Below are 20,113 nucleotides of genomic sequence, written 5' to 3' on the forward strand. Positions count from 1 at the left end.
GCTGACCTGCAAGCAAAGTACAGCAAGTTGGCAAAGGAGTATTCCAAGTTAAATCACATTTTCACCAGTAACGTTAGTCTTTCCATCTACCGGTAGCTCATGCTAGCTAACCTAGCTCACGTTAACGTCGTCACTGATCGACCACCTCGCGTACACAATTAATGACATGTTGCGGACAGCCATATCGGTGACAATGTTTAGCTTTTAGTGCCAAAGAGTCTGAGGCGGAGTCTCAAAAGAGAATGTTGAATATTTATTGTGCAAAAATCCCAACAGAACCTCTGCTACTTAAACGGAGCCTTGTGGAAGCAAGTGCAGCAACGAATAATGTCCGTGTGGAACTAATGTGCCAACAACCTTTCCGTGGGTGAACTCATTGAGATAGTTTTCAATTACTGATACTAATACTAATCTATACAATCACCTGTTGTTGAATAAATACCATTACTTTAAAGTTATTACTAAAAAACAGTATATATAAAACAATAGCTGTATAAAAAATTAATAAAAAAAGTTTTATAATTTATATACATTTTTTATTTTTTATTTTTTTTAATGTATGCACTGGTATCGGATCAGTATCGGTATCGGCCGATACCCAAAGCTTAGGTATCGGAATCGGATCGGGAAGGAAAAAATGGTATCGGAACATCTCTAATTGGCATAACGACTAAATTGGGATGGGTGAAAAATACAGAAAGCCCAAAAATAAATAACTCTGCACAACTCATCATGTTAAAACAAGTCAGAGCCATACTGTTGCTTTGATCAGCAGAAGTCATTGTACGCTGTTCTGTTTAGATTAGATTAAAATGTATTGTCGTTAATCATCATTACAGCACAAGTACAGTACAACGAAAATAAGTTTGGCATCCAACCAGAGTGTAAATGTAGCAGTAAAGTGCAACAGCAATATACAATGTACAGGTGATTAAACTGGGTACAACATATACAAATTAGTAATGTAGGGCGGCTGGGTGGCGCAGCGGAGATTGCGCTCGTCACCAACGCAAGAGACTCCGGTCTCGAATCCGGGTGTCAGCGTTGCCTCCGGCTTGGGCCGGCCGTCATACTAACTCATTGGCAGAGTTAGCGGGTGGAAGTCAATGGTGGTAATCTGGACATTGTGGACAGGGACTCCTACAGGTCGGTTGGGGGACGCCTGCACAGCAGAGACAGGATATGGCGGGGGTAGTGTGAGCCTCCCACACGTTACACCTCGCCACTGAGAGTCCGCGCTGGCAGGTGAAAAGATGTGACAGGCTGCCTCCTTGTGTACCGGAGGGGACACGTGATGCAAGGCTTCTATCCTCCCTACAACCGGCCAGTGGGAGGCACATGCGAACAACGTTCAAGACAGGGGAGAATTGGAAACACGAAATTGGGATGGGAGAAAAATAGAAAATAAGGAGAAAAAGTGGATAAAAAAAGAAAATTGTGTAATGCTAATCAGATGTATGTACAGAGTTGTAGTATAATTATGTACGGTGATACAGGTATATGGACAGTATGGTAGTAGTCATACTGGCCAGCAGCGTAACTAGTAAGAGTAGGATATGTACAGATATACATATAGTAAAGGACTATGTGTAGGTAAGTACAGGCAGGTGTGGATAGGTATGTATGCGGTTAGAATAAATATATATATATATGGTATATACAGCATTGTTGTACATACTATCATATTCAGGTGTACAAGCAAGTATATAGAGGGGTTGTATGCAGGTATATTCAGACAAATATGGGTATACTTATATATATATGCGGTAAATATAAAATATGCAGTATATACAGCACTGTTGTACATGCCATCATAGATAGTATATGGGTAGACAGTGAAAGCAGTAGGTAGGTATAAATTGAGTACAGTCAACTACTGTACACTGATGGATCGATGGAACAATAGAGCTTGCTGCCTACGTCTGTGTGTTTTGTAATAACTACAATGTCCCTGTTTTTCATGATATTAATTATACAATACAATATTTAAAACTAGATATGTGTTTTTGCTGTATCTAATGATTTTAATATACAACAGGAATGTATGGCTTCCTGCTTGAGAGCTCCTAAGTGTAGGGGAGAGTAGGACAAGTATTGAGTAGATGGTAGAGGTAAATGGACTGCATTTATATAGTGCTTTTATCCAAAGCACAAAGACGGCGGAGGCAACCATGCAAGGTGCCAACCTGCTCATCGGGAACAGTTAGGGGTTAAGTATCTTGCTCAAGGAGGAGCCAGAATTTAATCAGGAACCTTCCGATTACCAGGCGACCACTCTACTTCCTGAGCCACTGTCACCCATTAAGAATGAATTGTCTGTCACCCACAGTATGAATAGAAAATGGGGGACTCTGATGTAAACAAGACAAAAGTCTTTCTCTGGTCTGCATCCCCTGAACAATTGTGTGTATTGAGCTGTACTGTACCCATTCTGCAATCTGTTAATTAAAGTTTTCAATCAATCAATCAATCAATCAATCAATCAATCAATCAATCAATCACCCCAAGGTAGGTTTTGGTCTCGTCATAAGCTATGTTGACAGTAAAATATCAGATGGTGTCTGGGCTAAGAGACTAGGAGAGCATAATGAATAATGTGTCCTTAACTGAAAACAAAAAAAGTATTCACTGGAATACGCGCGCGCGCGCGCACACACACACACACACACACACACACACACACACACACACACACACACACACACACACACACACACACACACACACACACACACACACACACACACACACACACACACACACACACACACACACACACACACACACACACACACACACACACACACACACACACACACACACACACACACACACACACACACACACACACACACACACTAAATATGGCGGCAACAATGAAATACTTGCTACAAAACAAACATATTCAGACAAAATTATTAAATGTGATGTCATTTTATGTTGAGTAAAATGATAACTTACTGCATTTTGAGGTGAAATGTGAGTTTTAAAGATGAATAACGACTTTTGATGAAAGGCTAGAGATTGTGAAGTGTGTGGTTGTCATGGGAACTAAGGACCTTTTGACCATCTTAACCATTCTGGCTCATCAGTAGTATACCAGTGACTTCAAATATAATAGGAAAACATGTATGACATATTCATATATATGGATGACTCCTCATTCAAAGAGATAGGGGTCGGGTAAGGGAACTTGCCTTTTTGCTGATACATTCAACTACTTTCGTTAGCCTCATACGATAATTGTCTAAGTAATCTTTTGGCCAAATTGAGATTTCTGCCTAACTGTAATCTCCTCACACTGCTGCATCGCCCTGGCTTAGTGGCTATGCCCTCAGCCAATCGGAACGCTTGTTACGTTAAAAAATCCCCATCTGCCTAACTCACTCGTGTGACTTGTGCATTTCAACGTTACATACACAGATGGCGATCGCATGACTTAGCCAATTATCGTACGAAATGGTGTGTGTATGACATGTATGTATCTACGAGGAAAACATTTCTGTCACAATATATTTAGTTTAAAAGTCACCTTATTTTGTTACGCAACGGTTGTTGTATTTTTGCAAACTTGTTGATACACCTTGTGGAACTTATTTTCAAAATATAAATAAAGAAACACATTTGCTGGAAAATTCGTTTTTTTTTTTAAATCTTGAAAAATTACTTAGGCAATTAGTGGTAATCTGCGACATCCTGAATTCTGTTTCTATTGGTGGACAAGCCATCATTGCTGTTGCGTTGTTGCACTGTATTGTCTTGTTTTCCATCTTGACAATCCAACTACTCTAGTCTTCTATTAATTTCAAACAAACTGCTGCTGGTGATGGAAAACACATCCTGCCAGACACCAGTGTTTACAACAGGAATGTCCTGCCAGACACCAGTGTTAACACTTTAATCGCCGGAAACGCCGAAACTCGTCATTGCCCGCCATGCTCATTCTGCCGAAGACGCCGTAACACGTCTTTGATATCAATATTTCAAAAATCTGTGATCGCAATCATATTTCTTTCCCGGGGACCTGAGATATACTGCTTAGCTCCACTCAACTCTCTAACAGTTCAAGAGCGCCATCTGGTGGCCGATCGGCAGATCGCCCAACAGGAAGTCATGTGGATGAAGTGGTGCTCACCCATATTTCGTCCGGGCACTCGCTATCATTAGCAGGACTCCATCTTGACACAGTGAACACCGATCGGTGCACATAACTCGATAAACAACATGATTTGGACGTATATACTATTATACAACCTGGAAATGGATCGGATATTTCGACATCCCATAATAGAAAAAATTCTATTCCACGCTCATCCCCCAACAGCGCGAGGAAGATACGGTGAGTTTCAGCGTTATTTTCTAATGTCTGCTATACTAACTGCTCTGATGATCATATGACCCACACTAGATGAATGATATAACGTTGCCCACGGAATTATAAACGACCCCCCGCCCATCCGGTCAACATCAGATCATACGTAGTAACTTCTAGAAGTACCTCCAGTTTTTTTTTATCTGGCACCGATCGCTACCAAACTGTATTTGATCATCAATATAATGCATTTGGGGCTATAAATCAAGTTCTGGAGAAAGCTGCAGAAAACGATAAAAACATACTTATACTTTAGACCATATTTTAGTATGAATATGTGAATGAAAAAGTATAACGTTGCTACACCCTGAACAATAGATATAGGACATTGAATGGGCCATAATAATGTCAATTTAGCAATAGAATTTAAAAAGTTATAGCCCTGCAAAGAAGGGGAACTTCTCCATAGACAAATAGAGCTGGCTAGGGATGGTAAATTATGAATTTATATAGTCAAGTTAGACCGCGCTCACAAGTTCTCACACTGGGTGCTGTAATCCCATAAAGTTCAGTATATCAAAAAGCAGGGTAGCCGGACCAGCACTCACAGGTTCAATGTTTTTTTAATGGCAGCTCTGAATAAATAGTCAAGTCAAGTCAAGTCAAGAGTTTTAATTGTCACGGCATACAGGTATACAATGAAATGCGGGTGGTCTTGCCCGCAACGATGTGCAATACAGTGGCACAACATATAATAGAATCAAAAATGAAAAAACAACATTGTGCAGTAAACAGGTAACAGGTAACATGGAGTGACATCTCGGTATCTGTACATAGTTATTTACAGAGCATATGGGACATGCTAGTTAGCTTTGGTAGTGCAATACACTGTTCCTGTTATTCTAATTTAAAGTGTCCTTTCCTTTGGCCATAAGTGTGCGTGTGTGCGACATGAGTGTGTGCCCGCTCATGTTAAAGTGTTAAGTGGCTGCTCGTGTGTGAGCGTGCACAGCGTGCGTGTCGTGTGTGTGTTCATGTGTGCTTGTGTGTGGATAGTTCAATGTTCTGAGCACTCAATGTTCATTGTTCATGGCTCTGATGGCCTGGGGGAAGAAGCTGAGCCTCAGCCGCTCTGTCCTAGTAGCTGGGGTTCGCAGGCGTCTGCCTGACCTCAGCAGCTGAAACAGGCTGTTATTGGGGTGGTGAGAGTCTTTCATTATCCTGCAGGCTCTGGATTTGCACCTCTTGTTGTATAGAACCTGCAGGGGGGGTAGTGCAATACCCGTGGTACGCTCGGCTGAGCGCACCACTCTCTGTAGGGCCTTCTTGTCCTGTGCCGTGCTGTTTCCATACCAGGCAGTGATGTTTCCGGTCAGGATGCTCTCTACAGCTCCTGAGTAGACATGTTTCGGACAATGTCCTTCTTCAGTGATATGGCTAGCTATGAAATTATGAATTTAACCATGGCGATCAAAGTGTTAAGAACAGGAATGTCCTGCCAGACACCAGTGTTTAAACAGGAATGTCCTGCTAGACACCAGTGTTTACAACAGGAATGTCCTGCCAGACACCAGTGTTTACAACAGGAATGTCCTACAAGACACCAGTGTTTACAACAGGAATGTCCTACCAGACACCAGTGTTTACAACAGGAATGGATTCACTTCTGGTTTTCGCTCGTCAAGTTTCACCTAGATCCCTTATTCGAGTGTACCTTGGAAAGGTACACTCATTGGCTACAACGCTGACCAATAATCTTCGTCATCAGCGGATGATTGGCAGTTCTGGAGCGTCGGGAGTCCGGGGTGGTCATCCGACGCGCGGCGCGTAAAAAGACACTCGCCTGACATATCGCCATGTAACTCGAGAACCGAGGCACGGATTTGGTCGAGTGAGGTGGCGGTCGAATGGCAACAAATAGATCTTTCGAACGGTAATTTATATGTTTGGCGAAAAATGCAGCCCCGACCCGCTAAGACGCTCGCAAAGTGCAGTGACTTTCGTGCGTCGCGCGCACAGGCACATCGGGACGTACAGTGCAGTAACATGGTGGTTGAGTAACAGTCACATGACAGGGTGCACAGAGACCAGCAGGACACCTTACCTTCTTCCCATGAGCCTCTGCTCCCATCTCACTGCTCGTGGACGTCACCCGAGTCTGACACGACGACGAAGATGGGCAGATGAAGAAGAGGATGGGGGGGGAATGACAAGGTGAGGGGGGAGAGGAGCGAAGAAGAAAAGGGGAAGAGGAGAAGAAAAGGGGTTTGTTTAATTCCGTAAGACATTCTGTCAGAGAGAGAGAGAGAGAGAGAGAGAGAGAGAGAGAGAGGGAGAGAGAGAGAGAGGAGATATGCTGTGTGTGTGACATAGAGACACAGAGAGATAGAGAGAGAGAGAGAGATGTGTGTGTGGCAGAGAGAGAGACAGGTAGATAGAGATGTAATGTGTGTGACAGAGAGAGAGATGTGTGTGTGACAGAGAGAGAGATGTTGTGTGTGTGACAGAGAGAGATGTGTGTGTGTGTGATATTCCAAAAAAGATCCAGATCTCAGGACGTCCTACCAAAGTTCTCAATTGGTACAAAACATGTAGAGTACTGCACACATTACACCTATTTAGGCCTAAAACTAAGTTCAACTGGACATTTTAAGGAAGCAGTCAATGAGCTGAGAGGGAAAGCACGCCGGGCTTTCTATGCCATAAAAAGAAATATACAAACAGAAATACCAATTCGAATCTGGTTAAAATTAATTGAATGTGTTATTGAACCAATTGCACTCTATGGAAGTGAGGTGTGGGGTCCACTTACAAAACAAGACTTTACCCAATGGGACAAACACCCCATTGAGACCCTGCATGCAGAGTTCTGTAAGATTATCCTACATGTCCAGAGGAAAACTACAAACAATGCATGCAGGGCAGAATTAGGCCGTTACCCACTAATACTAAAAATACTAAAAAGAGCAATTAACTTTTGGACACACCTAAAACGAAGTGACCCCCTCTCATACCATTATCAAGCCCTGCAGTGCCAAGAGCTGAGGAGCATCAGGAACCCCCTTACCCAGCTGGTCCTGAGGCTGAGTCCACAAACCTGCTCTCTTGACACACCTCAGGAACAGAACACGTCACCAATCAGAATAAATCAAATTACTACACAGCTAAAACAAAACTACATCACCTATTGGAAAACACAAACAAAAGCACAGAGCAAAATGCAGTGCTATCTGGCTCTAAATCGACAGTACACCATAGCAGATTATTTGAGCATGGTGACTGATCAACAACTAAAAAGAACCTTGACAAAATACAGACTGAGTGAGCACAGCCTCGCTGTTGAAAAGGGGAGGCACAGGAAAACCTGGCTTCCTGCAGAGCAAAGGCTGTGCTGTCATTGCACCCTCAGCGAGCCTGAAACTGAGTTGCACTTCCTCACCAAATGTGAAAAATATAAATATATTAGAGAAACGCATTTAAAAAAAAATTGAATTAATAACAAAAGGCTTTCTCACACTACCAGATACAGAAAAACTACCAGTCCTACTAGGGAGGACTCAACAAGCTGTGAGCTAGCAGCAGCATATGTTGCTGCCTGCCACAAACTGAGGGACAGTGAGTGACAGTCACCTGACATGTTTACGCCGTAATACTTGATGTTTTATTTTACAATGATATTTTGTATGTACTTATATCTGTTTGTAATCCATGTTTATGTTTAATATTGCTTTGGCAACATGTAGAAGTACGTCATGCCAATAAAGCCATTTGAATTGAATTGAGATGTTGTGTGTGTGACAGAGAGAGAGAGAGATGTTGTGTGTGTAACAGAGAGAGAGAGATGTTGTGTGTGTGACAGAGAGAGAGATGTTGTGTGTGTGACAGAGAGAGAGATGTTGTGTGTGTGACAGAGAGAGAGAGATGTTGTGTGTGTGACAGAGAGAGAGAGATGTTGTGTGTGTGACAGAGAGAGAGATGTTGTGTGTGTGACAGAGAGAGATGTTGTGTGTGTGACAGAGAGAGAGAGATGTTGTGTGAGACAGAAAGAGAGAGAGATGTTGTGTGTGACAGAGAGAGAGAAAGAGAGATGTTGTGTGTGTGACAGAAACACTAGTGTTTGTTCTCTCTCTCTCTGTCTATCTCTCAACCCCAAACCTAGAACCGAACACACACTGACCTGTGCCAGAGAGGTGCTGCGGCCCCGCCCGGTTTCTGTGGTGACCCCGCCCCTCCCTGCCTGATTGGACGAGCACTTATAGCAGCTCCACACCTGGAGGCGGTCCAAGGTTAAGCCACTCCCACTGTCCTTCCGCTGCAGACACTGGCAGTGGTACAGGTGGCCACAGCTTAGGACACACACACACACACACACACACACACACACACACACACACACACACACACACACACACACACACACACACACACACACACACACACACACACACACACACACACACACACACACACACACACACACACACGTTTTTCACTTTTTATAAATGCATTCAACTACTTCTGATACATTTTTTTTTTTTTTTTATTGATATTTTTGCACAAATCTTTACATTATTTACAGAGTACCTTTTCACAGCATAATATGCAACATCCAAGATTCGCCTTTTTCATTTTTTGTGACAACATACAAAACATGCAAGAGACTCATACAAATACACTAATAACTGACATGGAAATTAAAGAAGCACTTACAAAAAAAAAAAACATACTATACATTGTGCATATACATCCCTGATATATATATATATATACGTCATACGTTACATGTAGACCGATCTACCTGCGAGCAGGTATGTGCTGCATCTTTTCTTTTCTTTTCTCTTTTTTTTTTTTTTTTTTTATTATTTTTTTACGTTTCAGCTACGCATGTGTGTGTCTCCTATATACTTGTGTATCCCCCTATGTGTCAGTGAAAGCCTATATCTCAACTATGTGTATATGTAGGTGTATGTATGTCTAATTCCTATATATGAGTATGTGCATGTATGTGTGCCCCTGACGTGTATACCTTATCCTTGTGTATATGAGTGCGTGTAAACCTATTATGTACACATATGAATATGTGTATCCTAGATACTTGTATGTGGCTATATCTGCGCACATGTGAGTGTGATAGAGACAGTGACCGTTCCATAGACACACCATCCGGACATAAAATATATGTACATATATACATAATATATTATAGAGCACAAGTACCATCAGATCAAATCCCCTTTTTCATATTCATCCTTGATAATATTGTAATCCCATCTTACTCATTTGTCCTCAGATCGTTCAGTCAGGTGTAGAAAACTGTCCCATATCTCAGCGAAAATATCCTCTCTCCCTGCGACTCTATATGTCACCCTTTCATATGATGCTGTCCGAAACATTAGTTCCATCCATTCTTTAAAAGTAATATCAACAGGTGATTTCCAATGTCGTAATGCAATTCTACATCCTGATATCATGGCCATTCTATACCACATTCCCCGGTATTTAGGCAGTTTAATCCCTTTCGGTACTATACCCAAAACACATGCCATTGGGGCGTTATTTATCTTCACATTCAGGACCTTACTTAGGAATATCACAATTTGATCCCACATTTTCCGGACCTTCTCACATTCGTACAACATGTGCAGTAAAGTGCCTGTCTCCTTCTCACATCTCCAGCAGATGTCACTGTCCCTTAATTTCAGTCTGGCCAGTTTACTAGGCGTCCAATAGCTTCTGTTCAGTACTTTGTAAAAAATAAGTTGTGATTGCGCCTCCCTAGAGAATTTACTCCATTTGGATACCAGTTTCTCCCACATTTCCTCAGTAATCTCCTCATGTACATCGTTCTCCCAGCTCAATCTCAAACCCGCCAATTTGGGTGCATTGTATTCTCTTATAACATCATAAAATCTTGACGCACCGCCTTTCCTGCGCCATCCTTTATAGAATATTTCTTGAATTGCAGTAATTGGGCCGCACTTTGGTCCTCCTATTGATGACGATATACAATGTCTAATCTGTAGGAATTTATAAAAGTTTTTATTATCTATATCAAAATCCTCCTTAATATCCTCAAAAGGCAAAACCCCATCCTCCCCGGCTATATCACCTAGTACATGTATCCCCCTTTTAACCCAATCGTCCCATATGACTGATTTCTTCCCAATCTTTAGTTTCTTATTATACCATATAGAGTATATATGTGTCTATGTGTTTATGTCTATATGTGTTTATGTATATAGGTGTGTTTATGTCTATAGGTGTGTTTATGTCTATATGTGTGTTTGTCTATAGGTGTGTTTATGTATATATGTGTGTTTATGTCTATATGTGTTTATGTCTATGTGTTTATGTCTATATGCGTGTTTATGTCTATAGGTGTGTTTATGTCTATATGTGTGTTTATGTCTATATGTGTGTTTATGTCTATGTGTTTATGTCTATATGTGTGTTTATGTCTATAGGTGTGTTTATGTCTATATGTGTGTTTATGTCTATAGGTGTGTTTATGTCTATATGTGTTTATGTCTATATGTGTGTTTATGTCTATATGTGTGTTTATGTCTATAGGTGTGTTTATGTCTATAGGTGTGTTTATGTCTATAGATGTGTTTATGTGTCTATGTGTTTATGTCTATATGTGTTTATGTATATAGGTGTGTTTATGTCTATAGGTGTGTTTATGTCTATATGTGTGTTTATGTCTATAGGTGTGTTTATGTCTATATGTGTGTTTATGTCTATATGTGTTTATGTCTATATGTGTTTATGTCTATATGCGTGTTTGTCTATAGGTGTGTTTATGTCTATATGTGTGTTTATGTCTATATGTGTTTTTATGTCTATAGGTGTGTTTATGTGTATATGTGTGTTTATGTCTATAGGTGTGTTTATGTCTATATGCGTGTTTATGTCTATATGCGTGTTTATGTCTATAGGTGTGTTTATGTCTATAGGTGTGTTTATGTCTATATGTGTGTTTATGTCTATAGGTGTGTTTATGTGTATATGTGTGTTTATGTCTATAGGTGTGTTTATGTCTATATGTGTGTTTATGTCTATATGTGTGTTTATGTCTATAGGTGTGTTTATGTGTATATGTGTGTTTATGTATATAGGTGTGTTTATGTCTATATGTGTGTTTATGTCTATATGTGTTTATGTCTATATGTGTGTTTATATCTATATATGTGTTTATGTCTATATGTGTGTTTATATATGTGTTTATGTCTATAGGTGTGTTTATGTCTATATGCGTGTTTATGTCTATAGGTGTGTTTATGTCTATATATGTGTTTATGTCTATAGGTGTGTTTATGTCTATAGGTGTGTTTATGTCTATATGCGTGTTTATGTCTATAGGTGTGTTTATGTCTATAGGTGTGTTTATGTCTATATGTGTGTTTATGTCTATATGTGTGTTTATGTATATAGGTGTGTTTATGTCTATAGGTGTGTTTATGTCTATATGTGTGTTTATGTCTATAGGTGTGTTTATGTCTATATGTGTGTTTATGTCTATATGTGTTTATGTCTATATGTGTTTATGTCTATATGCGTGTTTATGTCTATAGGTGTGTTTATGTCTATATGTGTGTTTATGTCTATATGTGTATTTATGTCTATAGGTGTGTTTATGTGTATATGTGTGTTTATGTCTATAGGTGTGTTTATGTCTATATGCGTGTTTATGTCTATATGCGTGTTTATGTATATAGGTGTGTTTATGTCTATAGGTGTGTTTATGTCTATATGTGTGTTTATGTCTATAGGTGTGTTTATGTGTATATGTGTGTTTATGTCTATAGGTGTGTTTATGTCTATATGTGTGTTTATGTCTATATGTGTGTTTATGTCTATAGGTGTGTTTATGTGTATATGTGTGTTTATGTATATAGGTGTGTTTATGTCTATATGTGTGTTTATGTCTATATGTGTTTATGTCTATATGTGTGTTTATATCTATATATGTGTTTATGTCTATATGTGTGTTTATATCTATAGGTGTGTTTAGGTCTATATGTGTGTTTATGTATATATGTGTGTTTATGTCTATAGGTGTGTTTATGTCTATATGTGTGTTTATGTCTATATGTGTGTTTATGTCTATAGGTGTGTTTATGTCTATAGGTGTGTTTATGTCTATATGTGTGTTTATGTCTATATGTGTGTTTATGTCTATAGGTGTGTTTATGTCTATATGTGTGTTTATGTCTATAGGTGTGTTTATGTCTATAGGTGTGTTTATATCTATAGGTGTGTTTATGTCTATATGTGTGTTTATGTCTATATGTGTGTTTATGTCTATAGGTGTGTTTATGTCTATATGTGTTATGTCTATAGGTGTGTTTATGTCTATATGTGTTTATGTCTATAGGTGTGTTTGTCTATATGCGTGTTTATGTCTATATGTGTGTTTATGTCTATAGGTGTGTTTATGTCTATAGGTGTGTTTATGTCTATATGTGTGTTTATGTCTATGTGTTTATGTCTATAGGTGTGTTTATATCTATAGGTGTGTTTATGTCTATATGTGTGTTTATGTCTATATGTGTGTTTATGTCTATATGTGTGTTTATGTCTATAGGTGTGTTTATGTCTATATGTGTGTTTATGTCTATATGTGTGTTTATGTCTATAGGTGTGTTTATGTCTATATGTGTGTTTATGTCTATATGTGTTGTTATGTCTATAGGTGTGTTTATGTCTATATATGTGTTTATGTCTATAGGTGTGTTTATGTCTATATGTGTTTATGTCTATAGGTGTGTTTATGTCTATAGGTGTTTATGTCTATAGGTGTGTTTATGTCTATAGGTGTGTTTATATCTATAGGTGTGTTTATGTCTATATGTGTGTTTATATCTATAGGTGTGTTTATGTCTATATGTGTGTTTATGTCTATAGGTGTGTTTATGTCTATGTGTGTTTATGTCTATATGTGTGTTTATGTCTATATATGTGTTTATGTCTATAGGTGTGTTTATGTCTATATATGTGTTTATGTCTATAGGTGTGTTTATGTCTATATGTGTTTATGTATATAGGTGTGTTTATGTCTATATGTGTGTTTATGTCTATATGTGTGTTTATGTCTATAGGTGTGTTTATGTCTATAGGTGTGTTTATGTCTATGTGTTTTTATGTCTATATGTGTTTATGTATATAGGTGTGTTTATGTCTATATGTGTGTTTATGTCTATAGGTGTGTTTATGTCTATAGGTGTGTTTATGTCTATAGGTGTGTTTATATCTATAGGTGTGTTTATGTCTATATGTGTGTTTATGTCTATATGTGTGTTTATATCTATAGGTGTGTTTATGTCTATAGGTGTGTTTATGTCTATATGTGTTTATGTCTATAGGTGTGTTTATGTCTATAGGTGTGGTTATGTCTATAGGTGTGTTTATATCTATAGGTGTGTTTATGTCTATATGTGTGTTTATGTCTATATGTGTGTTTATATCTATAGGTGTGTTTATGTCTATAGGTGTGTTTATGTCAATATGTGTTTATGTCTATAGGTGTGTTTATGTCTATAGGTGTGTTTATGTCTATATGTGTTTATGTCTATAGGTGTGTTTATATCTATAGGTGTGTTTATGTCTATATGTGTGTTTATATCTATAGGTGTGTTTATGTCTATAGGTGTGTTTATGTCTATATGTGTGTTTATGTTTATATGTGTTGTTATGTCTATAGGTGTGTTTATGTCTATATATGTGTTTATGTCTATAGGTGTGTTTATGTCTATATGTGTTTATGTCTATAGGTGTGTTTATGTCTATAGGTGTTTATGTCTATAGGTGTGTTTATGTCTATAGGTGTGTTTATATCTATAGGTGTGTTTATGTCTATATGTGTGTTTATATCTATAGATGTGTTTATGTCTATAGGTGTGTTTATGTCTATAGGTGTGTTTATGTCTATAGGTGTGTTTATATCTATAGGTGTGTTTATGTCTATATGTGTGTTTATGTCTATATGTGTGTTTATATCTATAGGTGTGTTTATGTCTATAGGTGTGTTTATGTCAATATGTGTTTATGTCTATAGGTGTGTTTATGTCTATAGGTGTGTTTATGTCTATATGTGTTTATGTCTATAGGTGTGTTTATATCTATAGGTGTGTTTATGTCTATATGTGTGTTTATGTCTATATGTGTGTTTATATCTATAGGTGTGTTTATGTCTATAGGTGTGTTTATGTCTATATGTGTGTTTATGTCTATATGTGTTGTTATGTCTATAGGTGTGTTTATGTCTATATATGTGTTTATGTCTATAGGTGTGTTTATGTCTATATGTGTTTATGTCTATAGGTGTGTTTATGTCTATAGGTGTTTATGTCTATAGGTGTGTTTATGTCTATAGGTGTGTTTATATCTATAGGTGTGTTTATGTCTATATGTGTGTTTATATCTATAGGTGTGTTTATGTCTATGTGTGTTTATGTCTATAGGTGTGTTTATGTCTATGTGTGTTTATGTCTATATGTGTGTTTATGTCTATATATGTGTTTATGTCTATAGGTGTGTTTATGTCTATATATGTGTTTATGTCTATAGGTGTGTTTATGTCTATATGTGTTTATGTATATAGGTGTGTTTATGTCTATATGTGTGTTGATGTCTATATGTGTGTTTATGTCTATAGGTGTGTTTATGTCTATAGGTGTGTTTATGTCTATGTGTTTTTATGTCTATATGTGTTTATGTATATAGGTGTGTTTATGTCTATATGTGTGTTTATGTCTATATGTGTGTTTATGTCTATAGGTGTGTTTATGTCTATAGGTGTGTTTATATCTATAGGTGTGTTTATGTCTATATGTGTGTTTATGTCTATATGTGTGTTTATATCTATAGGTGTGTTTATGTCTATAGGTGTGTTTATGTCTATATGTGTTTATGTCTATAGGTGTGTTTATGTCTATAGGTGTGTTTATGTCTATAGGTGTGTTTATATCTATAGGTGTGTTTATGTCTATATGTGTGTTTATGTCTATATGTGTGTTTATATCTATAGGTGTGTTTATGTCTATAGGTGTGTTTATGTCAATATGTGTTTATGTCTATAGGTGTGTTTATGTCTATAGGTGTGTTTATGTCTATATGTGTTTATGTCTATAGGTGTGTTTATATCTATAGGTGTGTTTATGTCTATATGTGTGTTTATGTCTATATGTGTGTTTATATCTATAGGTGTGTTTATGTCTATAGGTGTGTTTATGTCAATATGTGTTTATGTCTATAGGTGTGTTTATATCTATAGGTGTGTTTATGTCTATATGTGTGTTTATGTCTATATGTGTGTTTATGTCTATATGTGTTGTTATGTCTATAGGTGTGTTTATGTCTATATATGTGTTTATGTCTATAGGTGTGTTTATGTCTATATGTGTTTATGTCTATAGGTGTGTTTATGTCTATAGGTGTGTTTATGTCTATGTGTTTATGTATATAGGTGTGTTTATGTCTATAGGTGTGTTTATGTCTATAGGTGTGTTTATGTCTATAGGTGTGTTATGTCTATATGTGTGTTTATGTCTATGTGTTTATGTCTATAGGTGTGTTTATGTCTATAGGTGTGTTTATGTCTATATGTTTATGTCTATAGCGGTGTGTTTATGTCTATATGTGTGTTTATGTATATATGTGTGTTTATGTCTATAGGTGTGTTTATGTCTATAGGTGTGTTTATGTCTGTGTTTATGTCTATATGTGTGTTTATGTCTATATGTCCCGTGACTAAGACGGGGAGGACGCGACCCTCTTTGCGCCGCCCCTGTGCCTCAAATAGATTCGCTATCAGCTCTATCTTTAATCTTTCAAAATGTTCAGTTGCTATCGCTATCAGCTCTATCTTTAATTTTTCAAAATGTTCAGTTGCTATTGCATGCACTCATCTGTGTTTCACTACACACATGAGTGCATGCTTACCAACTGTCCGTCTGCAACACTATTATCACTGACATCTAAGAAGGGAGATCCCCCCTTGAATGGCCCTTCTAAGGTTTCTCTCCTCCACACTGCCTGTGGTGCATTTTTCCCTATCGTTAGGTTTTAGTGAGTTTTCCTTACCTTCGCGTGGGGTATGTCTGGGAGTGTTGCATTTATTTTATTTGTAAAAAAAAAAATCTGACTTTATGGTGTTTTTGTTTTGTTCTTGATTTATTGTGATGTTTCTTCTTGACTTGTTTAAAGAAGACGTGTCCGGCCCATGGGGACATTGGCCTTACAAATAAATTTGATTTGATGTGCGTGTGTGTTTATGTGTGTGTGTGCATGCGTTTATATGTGTGTGTGTGTGTGTGTGTTTATGTGTGTGTGCGTGTGTTTATGTGCCTGTGTGTGTGTGTGTTACCTGAATATGATAATCTCCTCAGGCAGGTCCTGTCTCCTCTTGTACTGCTGCAGGCAGATGTTGCAGTGGTCCTGACGTGGGTGGAGCCCCCTAGTGACCGCCGCCCGCAGGTGCGCCAGGGACCAGTGGAGGTCATGGTTCAACAGGCTGGTGGTGGTCTCCAATAACGTCTGAGAGAGAGAGAGAGAGAGAGAGAGAGCGAGAGAGAGAGAAAGAGAGAGAGAGAGAGAGAGAGAGAGAGAGAGGGAGAGATAAGAGAGAGAGAGAGGGAGAGAGAAGAGAGGGGGAGAGAGAGAGAGAAAGATACACAAAAATAAGAATATCACATGAATTATTGCACAAACATAAGAATAAGAAGAGGTCATGGTTCAACAGGCTGGTGTTGGTCTCCAATAACGTCTGTGAGAGAAAGAAAGAGGACGTTTTTAAAAGGGCTAGACAACTGTGTGTGTGTGTAGTAGTGGTCTGGGTCTGTCTGGTTATGTGTATGCGTGTGTACTGTATGTTTGAGTATGTCAGACTCATGTGTGTGTTATATGTTATTTCACACAATTTCATCAGCTTTATAGCAAAGTATATGGGCTTCAGACACTGGCTGCTGTAGTAGTAGTAGTAGTAGAAAAGAGAGAGAGAGAGAGAGAGAGAGAGAGAGAGAGAGAGAGAGAGAGAGAGAGAGAGAGAGAGAGAGAGAGAGAGAGAGAGAGAGAGAGAGAGAGAGAGAGAGAGAGAGAGAGAGAGAGAGAGAGAGAGAGAGAGAGAGAGAGATTTGATTTTAGAAAAATATTTATTTACATAAAATCACTACAAGGTGTATCTCAATACAGTTACATACAAACACATTGTATCTCACATCATACATGTGTTATTATCACTCAAAAACCACATGAGATTTCACATAAAAACAGTGTTAAAACACAGCTGCCCCTCTACAACACAACAAATAACTTCCTTGAAACTCCACCGAAACACAAATTCATCAATATTATTCATTAGGGAGTAAAATCTAAAATCCACTCTGACCCTGGCTCTTACCAATGCTGTAAACATTGGCATCAGCTCACCACCTAAGCCATTCTCCATTTGTATTTTCCTGGTCTTATAGATGGCCATTTTGGCTTGACCCACAATCAAATTCAACATTTGCCACTTAATTACATTGTTTTTTTTGTAACCAGCCCCAAACACAAAAGCTATTTCACTCCAACTCTCACCATTCAATGTTTCGAACAGACCTTCAAGTCATTTGCATTCTAAAAAACAATGAAAGATTGTTTCTGGCACCTGACAAAAAGGACAACAAATTGTTACAGTGGGGTTTAATTTAGCAACAAAACAATTAACTGCTACTGTCCCTTTCAAAATCCTCCACTGAAGGTCACCTGTCCTTTTGTTTAGCGGTGGCTTATACAGCACTCTCCACACTGGTGTACATGTATCTTGTACCTCTCTCTCTCCACACAGTGTCTGTTCTTCCACTCAATTGAGATTTATGCAACGCTTTGACACAATACTTATACAAATGTTTCCCATTCAACATATACAGGTTCGTAGGTAAAACATATGAGCAACCCAACATGGGTCCTGTCAGTCCTGTTTGGTCAATTTCAATACCCACCTCAGGGAACGGATCCCCCTCATCAGGACTTTCTGTTCCACTGGAGTATTCCCGTAACATGACTTGTTCCTCGCTGCTCAGTTTTTCAGTCCATGCATTTAAAATGTCTCTGGTATGACGGGATGACCTCAGACCCAGTAGAGAAGCCATTGCCTCCGTGTTGTGAAGTCCTGGCCCAGCTACATCCACTACATGCCTCAGTCTTACTGCCCCCACTGAGCACAAACGCTGGATAAGCCCAGGTCTACTATTGTCCTGAATGTCTAGCCGGGCCCCATAAATCAAAGGTTCTTCTAGCAGCCAGAACAGTGACGTTTCCAGCTCCAGTCTGTTCTATTTAAATAAAAACCATGCTCTAAAAAGACTGATAAAAAGGAGGCATTCCACACCAATGTGCAAAATTACAGTTAGTTAAAAACAGAGATGAATCCAAACCCACCCCTTCCACTCTTCTTAAAATGGCACTCATTACATGTTTCCAGACAACATTGTCACCTCCTATTAAAAACCACTGGATATGCTGCAATCTAAAAGCTGCCTTTCTACTCTCCAGGTGCACTAAACCCTGACCCCTCTCCTCCTTCGGCAGATAAAGTACACTCTGTGGCACCCAATGCAAATGATCCCAGAAAAAATTAACCATTATAGACTGCGCTTTTCCTAGTAATCCAGCAGGGGGCTCCAGACATTTTAGCTTGTGCCAGAGAGTTGATGCAACCAAGTTATTGATGATCAGAGCCCTCCCTCTGTAAGACATTTGGGGTAACAGCCACCTCCACTTGTTCAACTTCCCCTCTACCTTTTCTACCCCTCCTTCCCAGTTCTTCTGTACCGTCTGATCATCACCTAAGTAAACCCCCAGGTACTTTAATCCTCCCCTCTTCCAGCTTAAACCTCCTGGCAACTGAGGAAGACCTGTCGCCCACCTCCCAACTGCTACAGCCTCACTCTTTGCCCAGTTCACTTTCGCAGCTGACATCTTTCCAAAATGTTCAACAATGTTGCCCAAAACCGTCACATCTTGCTGATTTTTAATGATCACAACAATATCATCTGCATATGCAGATAAAATAAAATGTGTATTAAAATCAGGTAAAAACAGGCCATTTATGTTAGAACGAAGATTGTGCAACATAGGTTCAATGGAAAAAGCATACAGCATACCAGACATAGAGCAACCCTGTCTTATATCCTGAGTTGCTTTAAAAGGTTTACTCAAAACACCATTAATTTTCAACACGCTCTCAATGTCTTTATACATCACCTTAATCTTGGCAATGAATCCAGGGCTGAGGCCAAACCTTTCTAACACTTTCCACAGGTACTGGTGCTCAACCCGATCAAAAGCCTTTTCCTGGTCCAAAGAAACCAGACCCGCATCAAAACCCGCTGAGAGACTTCCAAAAGATCTCGAATTAATGACACATTGTCAACAATGGACCTGCCAGGCACTGTCCTGTGGATGACCTGGTCCATCACCTTTTTCAGTCTGTTGGCTAGTACTTTAGACAGCAGCTTATATTCGCAACATAAAAGCGACACTGGTCTCCAGTTCTTTATTTCTTGGAGGTCTCCTTTTTTGGGCAACAGAGCCAGAACTGCTCTCCTGCAACTCTAAGGCAGCATTGAGTCCTCAAAACTCTCATTAAAAACCTCCAACACATCCTCCTTCAATTCGTTCCAGAAGGCTCTATAGAACTCTGGTGGGAGCCCATCTATCCCAGGAGCCTTCCCCCCCTGCATGCTCTGCAGTGCCACGTCCACCTCCTCTGCGGTCAAAGGGTCCTCAAACTCCTTATTGCTCTCCTTTGAAACAATA

General features: G+C 38.8%; 1 protein-coding gene across 1 annotated transcript in view; it reads right to left on the bottom strand.

The window, feature by feature from the left end:
* The window catches only part of vps8 (VPS8 subunit of CORVET complex), a 197,320-nt gene that overhangs the window by 11,595 nt on the left and 165,612 nt on the right, over nucleotides 1-20,113 (bottom strand). Inside the window, 3 exon segments of the mRNA XM_084321817.1 lie at nucleotides 6,417-6,470; nucleotides 8,490-8,658; nucleotides 16,680-16,849. Coding sequence (XP_084177943.1) covers nucleotides 6,417-6,470; nucleotides 8,490-8,658; nucleotides 16,680-16,849 — 393 coding nt within the window.

Source organism: Notolepis coatsorum (assembly GCF_963971535.1).
Source record: "Notolepis coatsorum genome assembly, chromosome: 9".
Taxonomy (NCBI): domain Eukaryota; kingdom Metazoa; phylum Chordata; class Actinopteri; order Aulopiformes; family Paralepididae; genus Notolepis; species Notolepis coatsorum.